At 39.7% G+C, this 25,888-nt stretch overlaps 1 protein-coding gene across 1 annotated transcript in view; it reads right to left on the reverse strand.

The window, feature by feature from the left end:
* Positions 1-25,888, reverse strand: part of LOC129755405 (connectin-like) — a 192,220-nt gene that overhangs the window by 117,593 nt on the left and 48,739 nt on the right. Inside the window, exon 2 of the mRNA XM_055751865.1 lies at positions 4,370-5,261. Coding sequence (XP_055607840.1) covers positions 4,370-5,251 — 882 coding nt within the window. The 5' untranslated portion in view covers positions 5,252-5,261. The remainder of the gene's footprint in view (positions 1-4,369; positions 5,262-25,888) is intronic.

Raw genomic sequence — 25,888 nt, forward strand, 5'->3', positions numbered from 1 at the left:
TAACGTCGACGCTGACTTACCTGATGTGCTTTGTAAATGCATTGCACACCGCAACTATTTAATAAAAAATATGCAAGTGAATTCAACATATACCGACTTTGCCAAAACTTTCGACCAGGCACACCATAACATAGCAATAACGAAGGTTGAGCACTACGGTTTTCCTTCATGGATAATAAAATGGCAGAATTCCTACCTTGTAAAACGCCAAGGCTACTTAAACAATCCGAAAAAACACACTTTGCAGTATTCGACATGCTATCTGGTGTTCCATAAGGTAGTCACCATGGACCGCTTATCTTTTTATAAACGACATAGCCAAACCCAAGTCTCAAGCCCAAACCCAACCGGGTCAGGGACAAGGGGTAGGCTTTGGTGATGAAGGCACCGGAAGGTACCTACGCCAATGTCCTTCGTCAGATGAGGACGAGCGATAGGCTGGTAGGCCTAGGAGGGGATGTCAGGAGAATCCACCTAACACTTTCCAGTGAGATGATCCTCGAACTCCGACGTGGCTCAACGGATAAAGCGCGGAATACGCAGTGCGCTTACTCAGGAGATACTCGGCGAAGCCGCAGAAATCCGAACCCTGAGCACCATGGTTACCATCAGGGTTAAAAAACCTCGACGAGATAGAGACGGATGTTGAGGTCAAGGATGCGCTGAAAAAATCTGTGTAAGATTTAAACGGACCAGATTTCGGTCAGGATGCGGAAGCCATTCGCCTGCAAGGAGTGGCTTGTGTTGGCGGTGCGGGCGAAGCCGGCCATCAGGCGGCTAGTTGCACCAAAGATGCAAAATGTCTCCACTGCGGTGGAGGACACAAGGATGGCAACCCTAGGTGCCCCGCCTTTTAAAAGGCGAGGGCTGCACCTTCGCGGGGATAGAAGCGGTTCAGCTCAACCTCAACCACTGGCACTCTGCACACCAGCTGTTGCGGCAGATGGCATTTGAGGAAAAGCTGGACGTGGCGTTAGTGGCAGATCCGTATCGCAGGACCTCGAATAAAAGTAATTGGGTAACCGTTAAAGCCAAACTGGCCGCGATATGGATTACAGGTAGTCACCAAGAATTACGGTGGTGGTGTCTGCTGGAGAGAAAGGCTTCGTGATAGCCAAGGTCAACGGAATCTTCGTCTGTAGCTGCTACGTCACCCCGAGGTGGTCTCTAGAGAGGTCCGGCATCATGATGGACAAAATCGTTGAAGGTCTCACGGGCAGGAGACACTGGCCGCGATATGGATTACAGGTAGTCACCAAGAACTACGGTGTTGGTGTCTGCTGCTGGAGAGAAAGGCTTCATAATAGCTAAGGGTCAACGGATTCTTCTTCTGTAGCTACTAAGCCACCCCGAGGTGGCGTCTGGAGAGGTTCGGCGTCATAATGGACAAAATCGTTGAAGGTCTCATGGGCAGGAGCCTCATAGTCATAGGCGTCGACTTTAACGCGTGAGCCGTTGAATTGGGTGGTCGCCTTACAAACCCTAGGGGCCAGATTTTACTGGGAAGCTCTGGCAAAACTGAACGCAGACCTGGGGAATGCAGGCAATACAAGGACCTTCCACAGGAATGGGAGCGAGTCCATCATAGACGTTTCTTTCAGTAGTCCAGGCTGGACGAGCGACTGGAGGGTTATCGATGTGTTCACCGATAGCGGTCACTTTGCGGTTCGTTATCGTGTGGGTGAAAGTATGCGGGCAGGTAAAAGAGGTACGACAACAGGAGCACGCATCTGGAAGACAGCATGAGGATTCCGGCATATTCCGTAATCGCCAACAAAAGTATAAATATGACCAACGAGGGGGACTGGAAACAGTGAGTGCCTCGGCAGGGGTTCGATACTTGGCTCGGTATTGTAGAACATCGTTAACGACGAACTACTGAGTTTGTGTCTCCCCATGGGAGTGAGACTTGTGAGATTCGTAGATGACATGGTTCTCCTGCCATCGGACCCATCAACCGAAGAAGTCCAGCTACTCGTCACTGTAGCGATTGAGAATGTGGAAAGTTGGATGCGTTCCAAGAGCTTACGTCTGGCGCACCACAAGACCGAGATGGTGCTGATCACCAACCTAATTTCAACACATTCAGGGACGATTGCATCTGGACCGTACGCAATCAAATCCAAGCGTGCGATCAATTACCTGGGTGTGATGATCGACTACCGGCTGAGCTTTACGGCCCACGTCGACTACGCCTGTAAAAGAGCGGCAATAGAGCAGCAGCCCTCTCACAGGCCATATCCCATGTGTTGTCCATGTTCGATGAGCGGAAACATGCCAGAGAGGCCTCGATGTCCAACTGGCAGCAACAGTGGAACAGCTCGGAACGTAGCCGTTGGACCCATCGCTTGATCCCTAACGTCGGATTTTGGATGGATCGGAGATATGGAGAGGTGGATTTCTGCATGACATAGTTCTTGACTGGTCACGGATGTTTCATCCAGTACGACCTTCGGTTTGGACACGTGGTTTCGCCATTCTGCCCAACCTGCGGTGACACAGTTGAGACACCAGAGCACGTAGTGTTCAACTATCCGAGGATCAAAGAGATATGCACTAACATGTTTGCCGCCTGCGGACTGGACACGACAGCCGACAACATCGTGCGGAGGATGTTTGAGGATGCCAATATTTGGCACGTGGTCAGTGATACGTTCACCTGGATCATGACTGCCCTGCAGAGGAGTTGGAACCAGCACCTGTCCGCGACCTGGCAGAAAAGTATACAAAGATAAGACTCTACCTTCTGTGTGTGCCGAGCTGCCTGTTACGTCGCAAGTCTGTGTGCAGGATACCTCCAACGTTACCGTCGTGGAGTATCCGAGTCGAACGCCCCTCTGCGACGGAGGCTGTGGGGAGAACACTCGACCTGTTCCGCAGTCGAACTCGTAGGGGGAAGAGTATTCACGTCGCGGAATACTCTCGGGTAGAGTGGTCTCACTTCGCCGTCGGATGAGCCACTCGAGTCGGGTAGGATGACATCACCGTCGGGATTCATCTTGTAATGGGGGTCTGTGTTTGCTGGTAAAGATAGGACTTGTACAGAACAGGGGTTTGAGTAGTTAAGGTTACTCAGTCCTTTGTAACGTGGATACAGACAGGCTAGTCGCAAGCGTTAGAAACTCGTACGTGTGATGTGACAGGCACGAGTCAAGGATATGCTGCTCTCATTTCGGAACACGGCGGCGGGCTAAAAGCCTAGGGTTGCCAGCCCCAAAGTTGCAAGCCAAAGGAAGAATGAAGACCAGACCACGGTCGGATTAGAATGCCCCTTTGGCGTGTGGCATTCGAGTAGTGTTTGTTTGATCCTAGCATACAAAGATACGACTCTACCTTCTATTAGGTACGTCGTGAACGTTCTCTAGGATATCCCAACGCCGCGGAGTATCTGAGTGAAACGCGCCCTTTACAATAGAAGCTGCGTGGGTATGACTTTACCTTCTTCACAGTTGAACTCGTAATGGGGAGAGTAATCACGCCGCGGAATACTCTCGGGTAGAGTGATTTCACGTCATCGGCGGGTGATTCATTCGAGTCGGTGTAGGATGATTATATCGCCGGGAATTATCCGAGTAGTTTCGTAAAACCACGGACTTGAACTGTAACAGGCGCTTGTCCATGATAAGCTGCTCTCGATCGGAACACGGCGAGCAAAGAGGAGGGGGCTTCGAGCCAAACCAAGCGGAACCAAAATCTCGATTCGTAAGAGAAAAGGTAATTGGTCTCTTGCAGTGGTCTCGAACAGAGGCGGGACGCACCATAGTTGTGGAAACCAAGCGAGCCTCGAGTTACGAGTAAAGGCCGGACCACGAGTCGTCAGAGGAGAGGTCCTCAGGCTTGATTCATAACAAGAGGTAGGGTATATATGCTGGAGTAGTACGTAAAAACGGGTATTGCCGTTGAGCGCTTTGCGCGAGTATGGTCTCTCATCACGAGTATAGGTGGACATTATGGCGTAGGGGAACACAGTATCTAGAATCGACCAATTGCACCCATGGACCCAGAGTAGCATACTGGGGACACGCGGTGGGTCGCCGTGCCTTGAAATGCAACCCGTAAAAAGGATTTACCACCTGCGTGATCAACTAAACAGTTAAAAGTTTTAAACTTTTCAAAACCGAAGGACCGGTTCTGTAAGATCAAAGAAGTAATCACAGTAAAAGAAATTAAAAGAATAAGGAGTTCATGAAATAAGTGAAATAAAAAATCTTTTTGCCCAGGATATGTTGAATGTTGCATGTTATACGGAAATAAGGATTTCGTCTGCCAATGAAATAACCAGTTATCAAAAAGCAATTGTCTGATTTTTACTGAAGAAGGTCATTTTGATAAACATTAAATTCAATAGAAATTAAATCCAAATACATACCTCAATCCTGTTTCCGTCCAGATCCAGCTCCTGTAGACTCCATAGCTCCGCAAACACCGTATCACCGATAAAATCGATCGTATTGGAGGTCATCTTCAGAAACCGTAGATTCCCTAAGCCTTTGAAGATTTCCCTGGTTAAACGCGATATCTGATTTGACTCTAGTTTTAGCTCGTCTAGACTAGTAAGGTATAGGAAAACATCATCCCTCAGCATGGTCAAATTGTTGAAGTCCAAGTTGAGCCTCTTGAGTTGAGGCAAGTTAACGAGTGCTTCCTTATCTAGCTCGATGATTTCGTTCCGTTCCACGTTGATCTCTTCCAGAAATGGATGGTTGGCGAACGCAAATGGATGCACTATCCTGATTTGGTTTTTATGTAATGTGATGTTTCGTAGTTCGGTCAAATTGCCGAATGCGTAGTTAAGCAAATCAGGGATCATTCCGTATTCTATCGTGAGCTGTTTGAGATTCTTTAAAGTCATTATAACATCCGAAGGGATGTACGTAAGGTTTCCTATTTTTTGAACTGTTATCTTCAGTTGCTCCAGCGTATTTTGCGTTTGGAACGCTAACCAGTTGGGATCTTTTCGGGGCAAGTCTTTACTGAATATCCAACAGTTTGCTTTCTGAGCTTTGACATGGGTGTCGTCCGGACTGCAATGACATACCAGTTTCATTTCTCGATCCCCGGAACACAGATTCATCAGGGGCGAGGCTGCTTGGATCCCACTCGTCTGGAGCAAATTCTGTTGCGGGGATTTCACTTTTTTGGGCTCTTTTTCCCGATACCTACTTTCGGTGGGACTTGTGATTAGGCAGAGTAGTAGAACTACCAGCGCTATATGCCGGTAGATTTGGCGTGCGATCGTTGATGGGTTCATGGTGTTGGATCTGAAAATGGAAATTAAAGGACAAACATCAGTCATCATGTTTTGCAAAAAAATTCTTTATTGAAAAGTAGGTATATGTATATGTACTTTAAAATTGCAATAAGAAATCTAGATAGACCACGTCACTTAATCTGAAAAGTACCAAGTATTTTGTCCAAGTATTGTCGAGATAACTATGAATGAGTGCTAGGAAAAAACTAAAAGAAAAACACAGAACATTTTTCAACTTGTAAGCAATCAGATTCCCAACAGACAAACTCATTAGAAGTGAAAATGATGCTTGGAAAAGACTTGAAAAAAAGTTATTTTTAAAACTTGATGAGAAATGAAATACCGTTATTACTTCCAAGAAGAAAAGTGTTGACGATAAATACAAGTCGGTCAAAAATGTTTTGCTAAACCGCCAATTTATCATTCGCTTGCAATATGTCCACCGACAGAAGTATCAATGAGGAGGAAAGAGTTTGCGTCAATAAATCATTCTCGAGTTTGGCGCACACCAAACAGCGTTGATGCAAGACGTTTGGTTGTCCGGGCACGAGAATTTAACCCAGTCAGATTCGAAGGAGCCAACATTTTAAAACTAAACGTGGTCATCGGGTCAAACAGTTTTTGTGGCTCCCAGCCGGAAGCACGTTTTCCCTCGTTACAGTTCCCTGTTCCCTGAACCAAGTGGCTGACTGACTGACTGGCGGCAACGTCCGGGACTCGAGATAATAATTCATCATTTTCAACCCGTTTGTTGTTGTCCCATTAATGATGGGTGGCGGCTCCAGAGACATCATCCGGGACCGGACCGAACCAGGGAGAGCTTTGCCGGAAACTGACCGCCAGCTGTCCGTCAGTTTTAAACTCGTACCGGATGCGGTCGGATATGAAGATTGCAGGCAATGGTGAGGGATATTCTTCCAATTGGGTGCCGGCCATTGAGTGGTACGTCTTTTCGCCATCTGCAGAAATTCATTCGCAGAAAACGATTTGCGGTTTTGACGGTTTTCTGCTCAGTGTTTTTTTGGCATATATTCTTCCTTTCCTTGGGCTCCATAGAAGAACTTTGTATTGGGTGGCAGCTCGCCTTGTTCCGGCATCGGGATGTCCGGAGTACCCAAAGGATGGGGGTTTTCCGAATGCTTTCTTTTGGCTTGCTTCCGGGCATCCTTCACAATCATGAGAACCGAACCCGTCCGAAGTGGGTATTATTATTGGTCGGTAAGCAATCGGAAAGCGAAAAGGCAAACACATTCATCAAATCGGTATGATTTATGTGGAATTTCAATTGGAAACCGCAGAGCGAACGTACAGAGAGAGAACAGCCATATAAGGCCAACGTTGTGGCTTTCCTTCAACCGCAGCACGTCTATAGCATATATTCTTTTATACAAATATACATAGGGGAGCATGAGGATGTTTGATCCCTGATTCGACTTGTATGAAAAATTTAACACAATGTGGCTTGAAAATCTTTTCAATTACTTTTTAATATTTCCCGACATACAAAAAAAAATTATAATATAAAATTTAATCCAATATGTCAATCGTTGGAGTATGATCCATAATCCCATAGTTTTAAAGCACTAGAAAACTCTCTTTTTTTAGTATAAAATTTCAAAATGTATGTTTTAGGTTGAATTGGTCCCCAGAGTCCGGAAAAATATGTTTTTCTTCTGAATATATTTAGATACTTGCCAAGCACGAAAATACTAATATATTTCCAGTAACTAATGTTCATCTAAAAATTATAAAAAAAAAGCTAAAAAATTTGCTATTATCTATGAATTAGAAAATTGCGCCTTTAATTATGCATAATCGAAGTGTAGGAATAAAACTTTTAGATATTTCTTTGTTCGACACTTATAAACTGTGAAATGAGAACTAATGTGGCCAAAAATAGTCGATGGAACTTTTATCGTTCTATGTTGTTTGATTTTTGTCAACGGTAAGGGCACCAAGAATGAAGAATGGAGTTTCCCATACAAAGGGTAAATTCAACCTAAAAAATATCACAATGTATTTTGTCCCACAACGATGTGTCTAGCTCATTTACGGGTTCATGTTTCGATCAAACTTTTGTAGCTTATTAATATGCTGTCAGAAAATACAAAAGACGACGAGTTGCTAAATATTCCCAAACAGATTTGATGAATATAAGAGAAAGGGATCAAGCATCCCCATTCTCCCCTTTATATAGACTCCATTGAAGCTTTGTTGTTATTGCCACCCGAAGAAGATGAACAGCCTGTTGGTTATCCAATATATATTTTTGCCCTTTCCCTTAATCCCGGGAGGGAGAAGGAGGAAAACCGGTAAGTGAAGCTTGTAGGTGGGAGACGTTTCCTGTATGTTTGCGTGTGTGTGTGTGTTGGAAAGAGGAAACCGATGATGTTTTCTTGATTTTCTCTGTTTCCGATATGGATCTGCAGGATATAATGTTTTGTTTACTTGAACTACATGAATATCTTATGGGTGCGTTGTTTGGTGCGGCAGTGTGTTGCGTGATTATCAGATGATATGCTGGTGGATTTTAGATTTTTTTTTTTTCAAACAGTACAAATCTTAACACATTAAGGACAGTGAAAAACTTCAAGTATGGAAGCACCAAAAATAAGGCATTCTTTACCTTGGACGCTACTTTACCAAATACTAACCTTTGAGTTACCAAAAGTGATGTATTTATTTTTGAAAAATTGGATTTTATTTACAAATTTATGACATTTGAGTTATGTTGTTCACAAAAAAAGTTATGCCTGTAAACATAGCAAACTAGCGACATGCGATAAAAACAAGATATCTTGTACTCGGTCCACAATGATTTTATTAACCCTGGTAATGCTCAGCTATATTGAGTATATCAAGTTATAAAACAGTCCGTGTTGAACCATTTCAAATCTTTAAAAGTTCCAATGTATTGTTTTCTACCGGCAAAAGTCTATATTCATCTTTGAACAAGGTTGCCAGAATTTTTTCAGCAAGTATCCGGGCAAGAAAAATACGAGCTATTTTATATTAAAATCTTGCCAAACCCGGGCATTTGATTCTTTAATTGTCGATCAAAAATCTTGTCATATTTGGTGAACCCAGGAATTATTTATCACTGATATCATCAAAATTTATCAGCAGATTTTAGATCGTATTTTAGGCTTCCATAAAAGCTTTCAAAATTTTTTTTAAACTTGCTAAAATACCTTGTTTTGGATGCACAAATGAAATACATAAGTTACAACACAATTTGTTTTTTTTTTGTTTGATTTGGCAAATAAGGTGAGCAAACCCGTAAAAAAGCAGGAAATCGGGAAAGCTTACCTTAGAATATTTTAAACTGACAGAAGTTTTTATCCACTGTAACAGAAATCTTTGTCCGTTTCTATTACACTAGCTCACAAAATTGAAAAAAAAATCGTGAACTTTATTCACCGACCTTTATTTTAAATGTGAAATTAGGCACTGAATCCGAAAATCAAATTAAAAAAAACTTATTTGAACAGTTTTTGAGTTATGATCCAAATATGAAATTTTGGAAAAATTATAAAAAGTACTTGTCCTTAGATTGAAATATCGGTAAGCTAATAAATAATTTTGACTGGGAGCGAGTGAAATGAGCCATTTTTAATTCTTTCTATATATTATGATTCGTATACTGCGGTTTGTTAAATTATTAAAAAATGCAAAAAATACTGCTATGGTAAAATAACCGTAACTTTTTCAGTTGTCAACCGATTTTGATAAATAAGCTTTTAAAATCTTTGTTTTGATTTCACTTTCAAGGACCATAGAAAATCTTTTTAATTAAATGTTACCATCGAGTTTAAAACTATTGCTGAAACTAAATTTTTTTTTTAAAATGCGTTTACTTGTCTATCATAAAGTCACTAATATCAACAATACTATTGATGATGCGCAAAAAATAGTGTTCAGATGATCGATAGCAAATTTGTTCACCTTTGATATGCTGAAAAAATAGATTACTTGTTAGATTACTTGAAATTACTGTTATGCAGTCCGAGATATTTCAATCTATGTACAAGTACTTTTTTAATTTTTCCAAAATTTGATTATAGGAGCATAACTTAAACACTGTTCTACTGAGATTTTTTTAAGTTCATTTTCGGATTCAAAAATGCTGTAAACTAGTGTTATTCGTAACTAGCAGAAGTTTCAATCAGTTGTACTTCAAGTCATCAAATAACTCAAAAAAATCTCACACATTCTTTTTCAAAAACCAAATAAACTTTGAACAACTTATGGGACACTAATTTGTGCCTTTTCAGCCGCAGGATTGACCAGGCAAATTAAAATCTGTCTTTTCGATGAGATAATTACTTTACAATCTGTAGTTTTGAATATTCAATGAAATGTTGATGTTTGGAAACTTGCAAGTCTTGACTTGAGTCTTGAAAAATGGATTTTGCCAAGAACAACAAGCGTATAAATTATTCTTTGCATCTTGGACCTGTACAAGTGAATAAAAGTAACAATGGAAAATTGGATTCAAACATAAATTGTAAGATTTTTTTAAAAATATATAAAACTTTAAATCGTTTTTTTGTAAATGGAAGCGGTGGTATTCTAGAGGTTAAAAGACACCACGTGAGTAACTTGATACTATAGTTTTGAACAATGCTTAATGGGGAAAAAGTATATATACCACGAAGAAATTTAATATCTTCTCTTCTTCACGAAATAAATCTATGAAAATAGACTTTGCTTCAGTGAAATCATCCGAAAATTGGATTCAACATAGTTTCAGAGGGTACGAGCTTACAAACGGAAAAAAGTGCCTTTTAATTAGAGTGTCCATTTCCCGGCCATTTTAGCGTTCCCGAGAATCGAGAAATCTGACGATCCTTTTCCTGGGAATTCCCGGGATCCCGGGAAAAATTGAAAATGAAGATTTAAACATGAAGATCTTAAACCTCTACTGCGTACGAATTTTTATCAATGTGGAATTTTTAAGTTTGAGGTAGTACCTAGTATTGCAAAACATTTCATACTTTTTTAATGCCTAATAAAAATCAATAACCAAAGGCCAAAAACAAAGTACTTTAACCGACAAACTGGTCTGATTCTAGCTGCAAAAATTTAAAATAATCGAGAAAGTTTTCTCAGTATCGATAGAAGCTAGTAAGCTAGACTTCATGTTATTCATCAAATATCGTAAATTTTCAGATAACTATTCATTTATTTTACAATATGTCATTTCTTTGCTGATAATTTTGCTGTTGTAAACAGTATCCTAAACGGAAGTTCTTAATGATGAGTATTTAAAAATGAAACATTCAGATTCTTTCTGTAGCGTTTCATTATTGGAATTGTTTGGTTTTATAGAACCTTTGTAGTTTTTCACTTTTACTCTAAGTTTTCAATTGGAAAAAAAAATTTTTCATTAAATTCAATATATTTACCAGATTTAGGAAAATAATTTAGGACTAAGCCATCAAGGTAGAATCATTGATCACATTGACATTACACTTAGAACAAAAATTCGACCATTTCTGACTACTTTTTTTTCTTGTCGGTGTCGGTGTTGCGAACCTGCAATATTTGACAAAAATATGCCCGGTAGAAAAAATGCACCTGTTTAGCCAGATTTTATCGTAGAAATTGCCTTTTTTTTAATTTGGATGTCGATTTCAAACTGGGATAGCATTTCCTCAAAAGATCGATGCGCACTCTGGAATCGATATTGCGAACTGTTGGAAAAATTATCCACTAAACGAAATCGAGTGTCCAGTCAGTATAGTCAGTGGTAGAACTATCATTTTCCTTGCTCAATCTGAAACTATTTCCCAATTTAGATCGTGTAAATTTGTAGTAATTAAGCACATTTTAATGGCTCCGGGAATTCCCGGGATTTTTTAGGCGTTTCCCGGGATTCAGGAATTCCCGAAATTTTCAAATTCCCGGGAATTCCCGACCAGGAAATCTCGAGAAATTTTTTGAGGAATCCAATGGAGGCTGTTTGAGCTACCGCACGCTTCGGAAAATGGATTTATGGCTGTTTTTACCCTCAATTTCCCTATAGCAGCGCAAAATAGAAAAAAAAAAATAACAGATAGGCTGAATTTTTTTTTTCAATCATCTTTGAAAAGAATGCGATAATGATGAATCTTAGTACTGTGCAACATCTGTTGTTGTAAAATAGTTTAAATAATTATTTAGTTGGAGGGTTGGAAAATTCGACTTTTTTCGTTTGAAGGATATAAAATTGAATATTTATTTTGTTTAATTTCTTTGTATACATAAATCTGAGTATAGCAACTGACCCAAACTCCATTCTATAAGAATACTAGCAGACCCGGTAAACTTCGTCTTACCGTGTTAAACTTGGCGTTCATTTTCAATTTTTTTCCTCGCTGATTAATTTAAAAAAAACATAAAATATGGAATTGTTAATCCTTTCGCTTTTATGAACATGTGCTAGTTTTTTTTTAACATTTCCTTCCTTTCCGTTTACTCGAAATGTCCCGCTTAATTCTATCGAAATAAAACCTTATCATTTTAATTCAATTCTACGGTTCTTTATTTAAATCATCAAAAAATAACCTTCAATAAATTTTACATGCATCTTACATGAATACTTTTTATATACTTTGTCAAATGACCAGGTATCAGGTTTCCGTTACAAATTCTATTTTTTTCAGCACTGGACGTAATCGTCCAACTTGGCATGCCTCGTGCTTAGAAATTCCACTTTTTGTAACTTGTTCCATGAATAAATGCATGTTGATAATATGTATGTTTCATTTATTGTATAACAATTAGTTGATTTATTCTGCTTTGTTCAAGTTCACATTAAGGTTTTAATAGAAATAAAATGTTTTTCATTTTTTTATGGAAATAGAATTTTGACAATCGGGACAATTTTTGGAGTATTTGGCTAATATTTTGCCTAAAGCAGCGCTTCCAGCTCCCAGTTAGATTTGGATTGTATATTTTTTAGAGCTGAAGAAATTAAAAACATTAGAGGAGATTTTTTATTAACCGTTTTCAAACAGTTTTTTGTTCACCATACCCACCCTTAGAAGCAGTTTGAATTAATATCCATATTTTCACTAAAATTATGTTCAAAAAAATTCCACCACATTCCATACTTATAACCATGACACATTCAACTTGAAGTGTTCCAAACAGCACTTGTCATGGCATGAAATCTGGCGATTTTGTATACTGCAAATCACTATTTTATATTGATTAAAGTAAATGATGTTCTGATTTCAAAATTTCCTGAACATTGTTGGTGGTGATCTGCGATTTCATTTAAGATTATGTGATATTTTCCAGATTCAATAACATTAACTGAAAAGCAGATTTTCAAAAATTAAATGGATCGAAAAGAAATAATCCGTTCAGGCTACGATGGTTTCATGAGTTCATTTAAATTTCTGGAAATTTTTCATGTCAACATCACTCAAAATCTAATAAAAGTTAAGTCCCTTTTTTATTATAAATCTTAATTATATTTAAAAAAAAAACACATGTGATAGTTCAATTGGATATCATCACAGTTCAAATTTCATATTCTCTAAAAAAAAATGAATATTTTCATAACAATCTCAGTTATGTTGGCAAAAAGAAATATCTAAATATACATTTGTCTCATTTATTAGGGCAAGTGAAAACCCATAGCTCTTTTTCAGATGCGTCAGTGAAAAGACTTTAAAAAGAATTCTATATCTACTTGTTTTTGTTTGTCTGTTTATCTACTTTCATTGATAAATCTGCAGTTTCTCTCCGAAATAAATTAATGTTTCGTACTTTAATTTCACTGAATACTGTTTAGCCAAAAGACCTTGATTTACCTTTAGTTTATTTAGTCAGATTGTTTATTTGAGGCCAACAATTCAAAAATGAGGAAATAGCTTATACATTTTTTGTAAATGATGATCGGTTGCACTTGCTCTAGTTTACCTTCTCAACTGAAAATTATTCCAGAAAATGCACATCATCAGTTTAGTACATTTGTGCATGTTAAAAAAATGCTTTCGATCTATTACTATCAAAAATATCTTATTATTTTTTTCTTTTTTTTTATATATGAATCAAAACTAACCTTTTAAGCGTATTGGATTACACAATTGTATGTAAATCTTCCCACTTTCCATTTTTCAAACGTCCGCAAAGAGTCATACCATTATTCCATATGCATCTTTACTAAAATTAACATTTTTGAACACCAATAGCTGCTATTACTAACACGAAATCATTATTTTTTAATTTTTAAAATAATTCTATGGTTTTGATTCGATCGGCAAAATTAAAATCTGGGTCACATCTAGGCGTCATTCATTTACATATGTGCTGTACAAATGACCTAGAAATCAAGATGAAAAAAACACATCTAGGCTTCATATTGCCACCACGTGCATTAACAGTATGCCTGGTTGAGAAATACGCGCCCAAATGTTTTCACTAATCAGTATGCTATGCCTCTTCCACAACGTTTGCTGGCGACGCCTCGACCATGGAGATGAAAAACAAACCGCCCGGCGCCCAAAGGAAAGAAAATTTCTCAAAATGGATGTCATGACTTTTATTTCATTCAAATTACTACAAATTTAATTATTGTAGATGATTGATGCGACTTTTTGCTATTTTTATTCGATATAAACCGATTCGCATGCCTACAGAATATTCTAAAAATAATTTCATTTGAATCTTTTGGGTCATTTCGGAGGAGTAGTACTACAAACACCGTTACAAGAGAATTTTATATAATAGATTAATAATTGCAAAGGAAAGTTTTTCAATCATAGTATCATTAATAAACAAAATTTTTTGGTAAAAAATGTTTGGTTCTAAAATTCTGATCAATTTTGCATTTTGTTTTAAGATTTTTATGAGCAAGTAGCAAGCAAGTATGGCCCGAATCTATGCAGTATTTGTTCGGAGTTGCTTTAAGAAATGTTTGGACGATACTCCTTTTCAATGAATACTTGGAAGCTATCACTGAAGCGCATCCGAATTTATGTTTTTGTGGAGCTACCAATTGGGACATTATTTGGACATTTCCGGTCACCACCTTTGACGGCACTGGCTGTTAAACGAGCGCGAAATGGTATCCAGCGCTTTCCATTATTTCAACTGTCTCTATAATTTGAAAATAATAGATACTGGCTTTCACACAGGAAATTAAAGCTTCGTTTAACTGACCAAACAACAATTTGCAGCCATTCATTGTGATAGGAAAGCTACGATAATTTCTACAAACGGTTCTCAACCTTTTCACTTCAATTTTTAACGAATTTTGAGGAAATTTTCACGACGATGCATTACGTCGTACAAACCAACTCGCCGAAATGTTTTTTGTGTCCTTTTGCATCACGGCAAAACACGGCAATGCAAAACGACGCAAAAACCAAATTGCACTCAAAAATGAGAAAGTCCTTAGGCGGCATCCATAAATTACGTAACGCAAAAAATGCACTTTTTTGGCCCCCTCCCCCCCGTATGTCACAAATCGTAACGCTTCGACATACCCCCCTATGAAAATTACGTAACGCTGATAATGACCCCCCCTCCCTCTCATCTTGTGATGTTTTAAATACAGATTCTCAAAGGTAAAAAAAAATTAACACATCTTTTTTTAACGTTCTTCAAAACGGAATTAATATCTATCAAAATTGCTTCTTAGTTTTCATTGATGATAACTCTTTGATAAAATAAATTGATAAATAAATTGCTTGTTTACTGGTGATCTACCTTGTTTTCTTTATTTTGTTCAAGAAGCATAACTAGTTATGCAAAAAATATACTCCACTCCAGTTAATCAACATTCTCCACTTAGTATTATTGTTGGAATAATCAAATTTCCTTTTTAGAAATCAATTGAGAAAAAATTGTAAAATTTCGGTCTTAAGGTTGAATTGAGTTCTTGGGGGTAAATGTATCTACCATTTGGTTTTCCAACGGGTATTTCACGGATATTCAATACAGTCTATTTCAGAATTTTTAAAGAGGAAAGGTTACAAACTGTTTAAATCATGTTGAAGCTTACAAATTTTTAACTGATTTTGGTTTGCTTATCGTTCTGCAAAAAATTGCATGACATCAAAATAGCGGCGATTAAACTGAAATTTTTAGGAAAAAATCGTTACGTAACGATGAGCATACCACCCCCTCTCCCCAATGTCACAATTCGTAACACTCGAGCTTACTTTCTCCCCCCCCCCCCCCCCCCCCCCTAGGGGCGTTACGTAATTTATGGATGCCCCCTTATACGTCCTAAATTCAAATGACCTTGGTAAAGTTATTCATTGATCAAATGGAACCAAGTTTTTACCGATCATAGAATGAATCTTTACCAATCATTTGCTGTCAATAACTCAGTTTTGTTTATATTGGTTCATACGACCTAATCAAAACAAACTCTAGAATTCATTATATAAGGCATTAATTCGATAATTTCACAGTTGAGACATATGTTGTCTGTGAACTCACAAGCCGCTCCATATCAGAAGACATTTCTTACATTTCATCACGAATACTAGCTTACAAGAAAAGAAATTGCTTGAGCGAAGCGATAAGCGGGCCATAGCATAGACTACACAAATTAGCCTGTACAAATTCGATGATTCCGCGTCGATTGTTTGATCTATGCTCGCCCACACACTATACAAACATATTTCACGCGAACACAAATGATTGCTGGTGAAAACAGCAACAGCAACAAAAAAAAACCATCTCCACCCCGGCTGGGAGAATGTTTTGTACAAAATATTTCGATCCCGACCGATTTTACTCCAACCGTTTGGGCGCTCATTCAAGCAGTGCCATACACTATACAAATCGTGCTCACAGCGACAAAATTTCATCGAATTTCATCGCATTTGTACAAATGTTGTGTAGTCTGTGGCCCGCTATAGATTAATTTGAATCGGGTCCGAAGATAGAAACTTAACGAAGGAAAAGTATGTTTGTATGTGTACACTCGAAGTAGAAAAAATGTTTCAGCTTCCCGAAGATCGACGAGACAAGTCAGTTGATAGAGTATTGCGATAACGAACGGATCATTCGAAAGCGTGTCGTGTGAGATATTCCGAACGCGTGATAGGAAAAAAAAAAACCTCCGGACTCGACAGCTTGTTCAGCCGCTCTCGCACGCTTTTCAAAGATTATATTACCGTTTCCGTTGATTATTCAAAGAATTACTGTGTGTGAGTGGTGAAAAAGTATGCAAACACTGTCAACAATGTCCACAAAGTTCAAATCAAACATTGGAGTGAAGCTGCCGATCATGTGCTTCACTCCAATGTTTGATTTGAACTTTGTTGACATTGTTGACAGTGTTTGCATACTTTTTCACCACTCACACACAGTAATTCTTTGAATAATCAACGGTTTTGTCAGCTATCAATTTGATGGACTTTGAAAGAAACTGTGCAACAACGGTTGAGGGTCATCAGCGAAGTCAAGTCTCATACCAGCATTTTCTTGGTTAGAAAATAATACCTAAATAAATTATTTAAAAAAAGTTTTCCATGTTGTTAAACCTCCGTTTTACTTGCAACACACTGTCAGCAGTGCCCGGCTTGTCTGTATCGCTTCCCGATAGAGCGGGGAGACATTGATCTGCTCCGCCAAATGTGGGACAGTCAACAGATAAATCCTTGGATCCAATGAATGAAGAGACAGACGCTTTTCGGCGTACAATTTCCGGAGCTCCAGCGGAATAAAGATAGCCGTCTAGCTCTTTGATAAACAGATCCGGGGCCAGGATGCCACATATTGGGCGGCACCCAGCAGCTGCTGGCGAAATTGCCTTCCTTTGGAAATGAGATTCGCGCAAAATCGTTGAACCAAGCGAAGCTGCTGCTGGATTTACTATCTATTTACTTGCCAGTTTGTTGATGGCAATGTTGGTGTTTGGTTTGTGATGTTCGATTGTTTTGGAGCAAACCAGATCAATTAATTTGATGCATGCTTGCGGTTTCGGTAATAAAATCGAACCTATAGATCAGACACTGAGATTTATAGGTCGTGATTTTTGGCCAGTCACGAGTGAAAGTTGAGTAAGGCTGAAGATGCAATAAAAGGAAGGAAATCTATAATTTTCAAATGACTTAACGTGAAGATGAGGTGGATAAATCCGTATGCAACTTTTTTGCTAACCTTATATTTTTCCGTATGTCTACATTAAAGTGATATGTTTTATTTTCACTGTGATTTCAATTGCTAAACATTCAAGATTAATAGAGGTTTTTGAAGCTCATCCGTTATTTAAATTCCGGTTAAATTGATTCGGGAAAATCGGCCCCCAAAGCATTGACCCAGAAAATCGTTTCCCAATCGTTACTTGAGCTGATGAATCAATTATGTACCGATAATTCGAACGTTTCTTTTGTTTTGGCAGATTGGAGTCCGAGAAGAGGAAAAAAGAAACTCCTCATATTCGATTAGCAAAAGTTCCCCGTAGTCCGGTGTTGTTTCCGAGAAATTTTCTTTCTTTGGCTGCGTTTCGTAATAGCAGCAATCGGAGGAATAAAACAGAACGATTCTGCAGGCGCCCTGTTGTCTCGAGCGAGCGAGTGAAACATGGTATAAATTCAGGATGAGGGGAAGGGATTCGACCTGACGGCAGAGCGCAATCTAGTTGTTAGACATCGCATCGGTGCAGACTTTCGCAAATGGTCAATCTATTTGCTCCAAATACTAGTTCACAATCGGTTTGTCCGGTTCAATCGATCCGCGTGCCCATTCAAGCACGGTTAGTGATGGTACCTTGCCTTAAATGATGGGGACCCGAGCAGAAAGATGTTTTATAAAATTTAAATTTTGATATAAAAGCTTGAAATTTTAGAAAAAAGAGCTTAAAAACCAATAACCAAATTGTTCAATAAGTATCTACATGCAATAAAAATATACAAACATTTAGTTTTTTAACGCGGTTTCAGGTTTTGCTCACTTTTCTAACATGGCATCTTTTTACACGGTTTTTTGTCATCAGCATCAACCAAAACGTTATTTTTAGCGAAAATATTCCGAGTCCTAGACGTTAAAGACGGATTTTTACAACGTAGGAAAACCTTAGTGTATTCACTTTCAATTTTTTTACCTACATTTCGTCGTGCCATCTACCAGAGCTGCGGCAACACACACGAGCTTGGAACAGCTTTAAAAGTGATGGGAAAGATGCAAAAGCGCGTGATTTGGTGGTGGCCGATCAACTCCGAATGTGCCGGTTGAGAATCAAGGGTCGGTTCTTCAATATCAGCATCATCAACGTGCACAGCCCTCACTTCGGAAATACCGGTGACGACAAAGACGAATTTTACGCGCAGCTGGAGCGTGAATACGACCGTTGCCCAAAACATGATATCAAGATCGTCATCGGTGACTTTAATGCTCAGGTCGGCCAGGAGGAGGAATTCAAACCGACAATTGGAAGGTTCAGTGCGCACCAACTGACCAACGAAAACGGCCTCAGACTTATTGATTTCACCGCCTCCAAACGAATGGCCGTACGTAGTTCCTTTTTCCAGCACCGCCTCTCACACAAGTACACCTGGAGATCACCGTACCAAACGCAATCACAGATCGACCACGTTTTGATTGACAGCCGGCACTTCTCGGACATCATCGACGCCAGATCCAGTCGAGGCGCCAACATCGAGTCGGATCACTATCTGGTGATGGTGAAGATGCGCCCAAAACTCTCCGTAGTGAACAACACACGAAACCGACGCCCGCCTCGGTCAAATATCGCACGACTGAAGCAACCTGAGGTCGCGACAGACTACGCGCAATCGGTCGAAGCAGCGCTGCCGGCAGAGGGCGAGCTTGACGAAGCCCTTCTCGAGGACTGTTGGGATACCATCAAGACAGCCATCAACAGTGCTGCGGAGAACGTCATCGGTTATGTGGAGCGAACTCGACGGAACGACTGGTTTGACGAGGAGTGTAGGAGGGTGATGAACGAAGAGAATGCCGAGCGGGCGGCAGTAGTGCAAAAAGGCACCCGTCGAAATGTGGAAAATCACCGACAGCGGAAGAGGCAGCGAGTCCGAATTTTCCAGGAGAAAAAGCCACCTGGAGGAGGAGGAGCTCGAGGAGCTGGAGCAGCTGCATCGTTCCCAAGTAATACGAAAGTTCTATCAGTAGCTCAACGCATCCCACAAAGGCTTCGTGTCGCAAGCCAAAATGTGCCGGGATAAGGACGGAGGCATCCTGACGAACAATCGTGAGGTGATCAAATGATGGAAGCAGCACTTCGAGGAGCACCTGAACGGTGCACATGCAGGAGACCAAGACGATGGGAGAAGCTACATCGCCGGCGTAGCCAACGACGAGTTGGAGCCACTCCTAACGGTGAGTGAAGTTAAGGAAGCCATTCGCCAGCTGAATAGCAACAAATGGGCTGGGGAGGATGACATCGCAGCTGAACTCATCAAAATAGGCCCGGACAAGTTGGCCGATTGCCTTCAACGGTTGATGATCCGGATCGAGGACATAGAATAGCTACTGATAGCTAGCAGGGGCGACGACTGTGAGAATAGCCGAGCGATTACTGCCCTCAATGCTGCCTACAAAGTGTTGTCCCGAATCCTGATCCGTCGCTTAACGCCCCAAGCTAACAGATTCGTGGGAAATCATCAGGCCGGTTTTATAAAAGGATGGTTCACGACGGAGCAGATTTTCACACTACGGCAAATTCTCCAAAAATTCCGGGAACACCAAGTCTCTACGCACCATCTATTCATCGACTTCAAAGCCGCATACGACACGATCGACCGTAACGAGCTATGGAAAATCATAGACGAGAACGGCTTTTCCGGGAAGCTGATCAGACTGATCATGGTGACGATAGATGGAACGCAGTGCTGTGCGCGGATTTTGGGTAAATTGTCGAGTTCATTCGAAACGCCCAGGGGGCTTTGAAAATGCGATGGTCTATCCTGCATGATGTACAACGTGGCGCTAGAAGGTGTTATTCGACGAGCGGTGGGCGAAATGCGAGGCACGATTTTCAACAGATCCAGTCAACTTATCTGCTTTGCCGATGACATTGATATAGTCGGCAGATCATCTACGGCGGTGGAGGAGATCTACCGCAAACTGAAACGCGAAGCAGGAAGGATTGGGTTGATGATTAATACGTCCAAGACGAAGTACATGCTGGTCGCGGATCCGAGACCGACTGAGCCCGCTTGTCCAGTAACAACAAGGTCACGATCGACGGCGATGAGTTTGAGATAATCGAAGATTTTGTCTTTCTCGGCTCACTGGTGACCGATGGCAATTACACCAGCCGTGAGATCCGGAGGCGAATTATCAGCGGAAGTCGTGCCTACTATGGACTCCACAAGTAACTGCGGTCGAGAAGACTTAGCCCTCGCACGAAGTGTAACCTGTATATGACGCTCATTAGACCGGTTGTTCTCTACGGGCACGAGACATGGATATTGCTCGAGGAGGACCTGCATACACTCGGAGTATTCGAGCGACGAGTGCTAAGAACCATCTTTGGCGGCGTACAAGAGAACGGAGTGTGGAGACGAAGGATGAACCACGAGCTCGCGCGACTCTACGGCGAACCCAGTATCCAGAAGGTGGTGAAAGCTGGCCGGATACGCTGGGCAGGACATGTTGCGAGAATGCCGGACGACTGTCCTGCAAAACAGGTGTTCGCTACGAATCCAGTAGGAACAAGACGAGCGGGGGCGCAACGAGCGAGGTGGCTAGACCAAGTGGAGCGTGATCTGGCGAACGTGGGGTGCCCGAGAAATTGGAGAACGGTTGTCATGGACCGAGTGAATTTTAGGAGTTTTGTTCGTCAAGTTATGTCGTGAGACGGAATACTATGTAAATAAAATAAATAAATTGGAAGAAGAGACAGGTTCTGAATGCCCATATCAAGGCAGGTTAAATGCTTATATCAAGAAAAATAGATTTGTTTTATAAGTTTTTTATTTTTTCATCATTTAAACATTAAATCAAAATATCATATGTGTGAGTGGATTAAAATCTTGCTAGATGGTTGATGATTATTTGGGGCCCTGGTAAATGTGCTAATTATGGGGCATTGAATAGAAGGGGTGGATTGCGTAGCCTTGCCTGTATTCGAATGGTTAAAGTGATAAAATATGTTTGATTTGTGGTATGTCCACGAAGAGGAAAATGCTTAGCGGCTATTTTGAATTGTGTGAGGAATGGAAGAAAATGCTATAAGCTCGGAGTTGTAGGATGGGGTACCATTTTTGCAGCTCTTTGGTTGAAGATATTTTATGGGCTTTGGGTAGTAATGTGAGTGTATGAAGAAAGAAAAATTTGGAATCGAGCCTGGTTATGAATAGCTAAATTAGTAACCGTGCGCCTGTTACTTTAGAGAAAAAAAACAAAAAAAGAAAGAGAGGCAAGCAGAAATTAATACAAGTTTTACTGCGCATTCGTAGTTGTTGCTCAATTTTGATAGTTTACCGCTCGGGGTAAAAATAATTAAAGTAAGCGGTGTGCGTGAAAACGAAAAAACAGCAAAATCAATGAGATTGCTCTACGTTTGTATATATGGGTGAGATGATAATGAAGTAATTGAGCTTGAAGTATGGTGAACAATGTGCCCGAAAATGAAGATGTGTGGGAAGGTAAACTACACTGAAGAGCAGGTGGTAAGACCAACGTGAAGCGTGAAGACTGAAGACGTCAATCGCTGGAAAAATAAGAGTGAATAAGGTAGTGGTGATATTCTTTTCTTTGAATATACCACAGCAAAATGGTAAGATGGTATGAGTATGAGTAAGTTGAGTAGGATGAGAAATATGGTAAGATGTTAAATAACTAAATAAAAGATTCATAACAATTGTTTTGCAAAATATATATGTTAATGATCCATCATCTGAAAACTATCCAGGTATATACACGGATGCCGGAATACCTGTAGTAAATTTATAAAATTAATCATTTTATAAATTTTTGGCTGGTTTCTTAGGTGATGGAAACATTCTCCAGAAAAAAACAACACATTCAAACGAAACACACATAACATAACAGTTCACACGAATCCATGGCTACCGGGTATGTTGCACGCTGTCTTGAAAATTCGTCTTGCTAATAAAATATCTAAGGAAGGCAGGGAGGAACATACTTTGGCAAAACTGCGGTGAATCCGTGCACCCATGGTGGATTTACTACATACATACATACATTTAAACATTAAATCAAAATATTACCATGAATTATGGCCTTATGGCATACCTAACTATGTTGAATGCAAAAGAACTAGTGATTTATTTATTTATTCGATCCTAGGCTTCAGCCTTTTATCTTTACTAGTTTTAACTAGATATTAAGAATACGCTAACTTAAATCTATTTTTGATTTGTTCTTTGGACATTTCTAGCTTTATCACATTAGCATGAGCGTTGTAGAGCTTCATCATTCTATAAATAGGTTTTTTCCGAGCGTAGTTCTGGATACAGTTTGTTAGCTGAAACGGCCTTATGCTGCGCAAACTGCTACGTCCTTCGTTAGGTGAGTTTTGTGACAACAAATACGGTGAAAAATATTTTCCAGTGTTTAGATCTTTTAAAAATCAACACGTCGATTGATTTCCTACGATTTTCCAGTGCAACCAATCCTACCAGCATACATAAGGCTCGATATTCCGGCATTTTGTCCTGTCAACCAAGGTTCCTTAGGGCGTATCTCAGATATCGTTTTTGGACTCGTTCTATTTTGTTTTTATGTACATTGTAGTATGGCTGCCACACAATACTGGCGTATTCGATTGCAGTTCGGATGAGGCCAACATAAATCGAAACTATGGTGTAAGGGTTGTCTAGCTCGTGACAAATCCTGCTTACCATACCGTACATGGAGTTTGCTTTGGCAACGACTTGTTCAATACATATGTTTTGACGAATTGAGATCCGCATCCAACTCAACGCCTAGGTCCTTCACCGACGATTTTCTAGCAATGATACTGCTGTTTTCGAAACGATATTCGTGCAAGATGTTATTCATCTTCCGAGAAAAGGTTATCGTGCTACATTTTGAGGCATTAATTTTCAATCCAAACGCGCTGCAGCACTCAGAGAACATAAGTACCGCGTTTTGAAGAGTCAAGCAATCCTTGGGGTTTCGAACTGGAAGGAACATTTTCAGATCATTGCGTATATCAAAACATACACGTCACGCAACACTCCGGGGAACACGTTCATAACAGTGATGAAAAGAAGGGGTCCCAAGTGACTCCCTTGTGGTACATCACTGTTAACCGAGAATACGCTGGATCTCGCATTCCCAAGCTTCACGAATTGTACTCTTTCTGTTAGGTATGAACCAATCCACTGCAGGCAAGTACCGGTAATTCCATTTTTACATAGAACTGACAGGAGAACATTAATGTCAATCACGTCAAAAGCCTTTGACATGTCGGTATATATGGTATGAACTTGTGATCCCTGCATCATCCATTGAGTAGTGCGAGAAACGAATTCCGCCAAGTTCTTCACTGTTGAACGCTTTTTCAAAAAGCCGTGCTGAAAATCTGACATCTTTCTTTCTAACCATGGGTACATTTGATCGTAAATTATGCTTTCGAACAGTTTGGGAATCGCAGAGAGAATTGCTACCCCACGGTAGTTTTCAGCAGGCAGTTTAGAACCATTCTTATGAATCGGCAAAATATGTGAGATCTTCCATAGTTTTGGAAACCTACCTTCACGAATTGAAGCAGAGAATAGCAATTGCAAAGGCTCTTCGATGCCGGTTACGAACTTTTTGAGAAATGAATTTGGAATTCCATCAGGTCCACTTCCTTTGGACTTATCGAGCAGTAAAATTTTTCGTTGAATGTCGGTGATCGATACTCTCAATTCAGGAATAATTTCGGTTGCGACTTGGAATCGTAGTTCTGTATTTAAATCGTTAGCGCTGTAAATACAGCGAAAATATTCGGCGAATAATTCTGAAGCCTTATCCAAAGTATTTGCCTTTTTATTGTTAAAAGTAATATTTTTCGGGATTAAATTCGTCTTACGTTTGGAGTTGACGTACTTCCAAAAACATTTCGGTTCTGTTTGAATATCTCTTTGAAGTTCGTTTAAATACGTGATACGTTGGGCTCTAAGCAAAGTGTTGAGCCCAACGTATCACGTATTTAAACGAACTTCTAAGAGATATTAATTTGTATAAAATTTCACTAAAATTTCAGCCTTGACGTATGCTTAACATCCGTTTTTACCATTTTTAATTAAATAATATCAAAATATTGCAAGTGTTAATTAAATAAAGCTTAAAACATAAATATGCGCATTTAGCCCGCCAGTTTCAGAAATCGGCTATTTTGACTTCTTTTATTATAAAACTATTTTCACAAAAACTGTAAGAGATTTTATGAAGAGATTAACCACCGTAATTTTTGTTTGTTACTTTGATTTATCGGCCTAGCGGTGAAAAGTGATGTCCTTTTTAGTAGGGACATCTAAAGATTATGAAATTTTTATATAGATGGATAGAAGGTTAGAAGAAATGAAAGATGGTGAAAATGAGCGGGTAGAATTTGTCTAGAAGCATTACCATCACATACCAAATTTTTGTTCCTCACGAGCCTACTACCATGAAGTGGTAGGTACAGATAGAGTTGCATCTACCACCACACATTAGTAGGCTTAGCGTGGTCCGCCCCACAAGCGAGAACTTGTAGTGCGGACGAACAAAAAGATGATATGTGATCGCTCAGGTAAGCTCCCTTTAACTCAGAAACGCATCTATCGATGTTTAAGTCTTCTCAGTTTGTTATCTTCGCATATAACAAACTGAGAAGACTTAAACATCGATAGATGCGTTTCTGAGTTAAAGGGAGCTTATCTGAGCGATCACATATCATCTTTTTGTTCGTCCACACTACAAGTTCTCGCTTGTGGGGCGGACCACGCTAAGCCTACTAATGTGTGGTGGTAGATGCAACTCTATCTGTACCTACCACTTCATGGTAGTAGGCTCGTGAGGAACAAAAATTTGGTATGTGATGGTAATGCTTCTAGACAAATTCTACCCGCTCATTTTCACCATCTTTCATTTATTCTAACCTTCTATCCATCTACATAAAAATTTCATAATCTTTAGATGTCCCTACTAAAAAGGACATCACTTTTCACCGCTAGGCCGATAAATCAAAGTAACAAACTGTAAGAGATTTTAACAGAAAAATTTCTCTAACATATACAAAACAGATGTCCGCTCACGTGTATAAAGTTTTTAGACTCCTATCTATTGGAATATGGGAGAAAAAGATTGCTTTCCTTAATTTGCACATATAGCCCGCCTCTCCCCTATCACCCTTTACACTGTATTGGAGCATTTGATATAATTGTCATAAATAAAACTGTGAACTAATTCGTAATTAAATAACTAAAAAACAGACTACAATTTGAAAAAATGAACTTTAGAGTGCTTCCCAAACCATTTTTTTAAATCTTTGGTTGTTTTTAGTGTTTTTCTAAAGAAAATCTCAAACATAAGCATACTACCTATTGATCTGAATAAAAACTGTGTTTTGCGAAATTTCTCAAAACCGCTTATGGTGAATAAGAGCCGGAATGATGATTTCAATATATTGTTCATGTATTGTATGAAAGTTTAAAACTGTTTAAAAAATACTCAATAAAACTTCTAAAAATTGGTTCAGTTAACCTG

Source organism: Uranotaenia lowii, chromosome 3 (assembly GCF_029784155.1).
Source record: "Uranotaenia lowii strain MFRU-FL chromosome 3, ASM2978415v1, whole genome shotgun sequence".
Classification (NCBI taxonomy): domain Eukaryota; kingdom Metazoa; phylum Arthropoda; class Insecta; order Diptera; family Culicidae; genus Uranotaenia; species Uranotaenia lowii.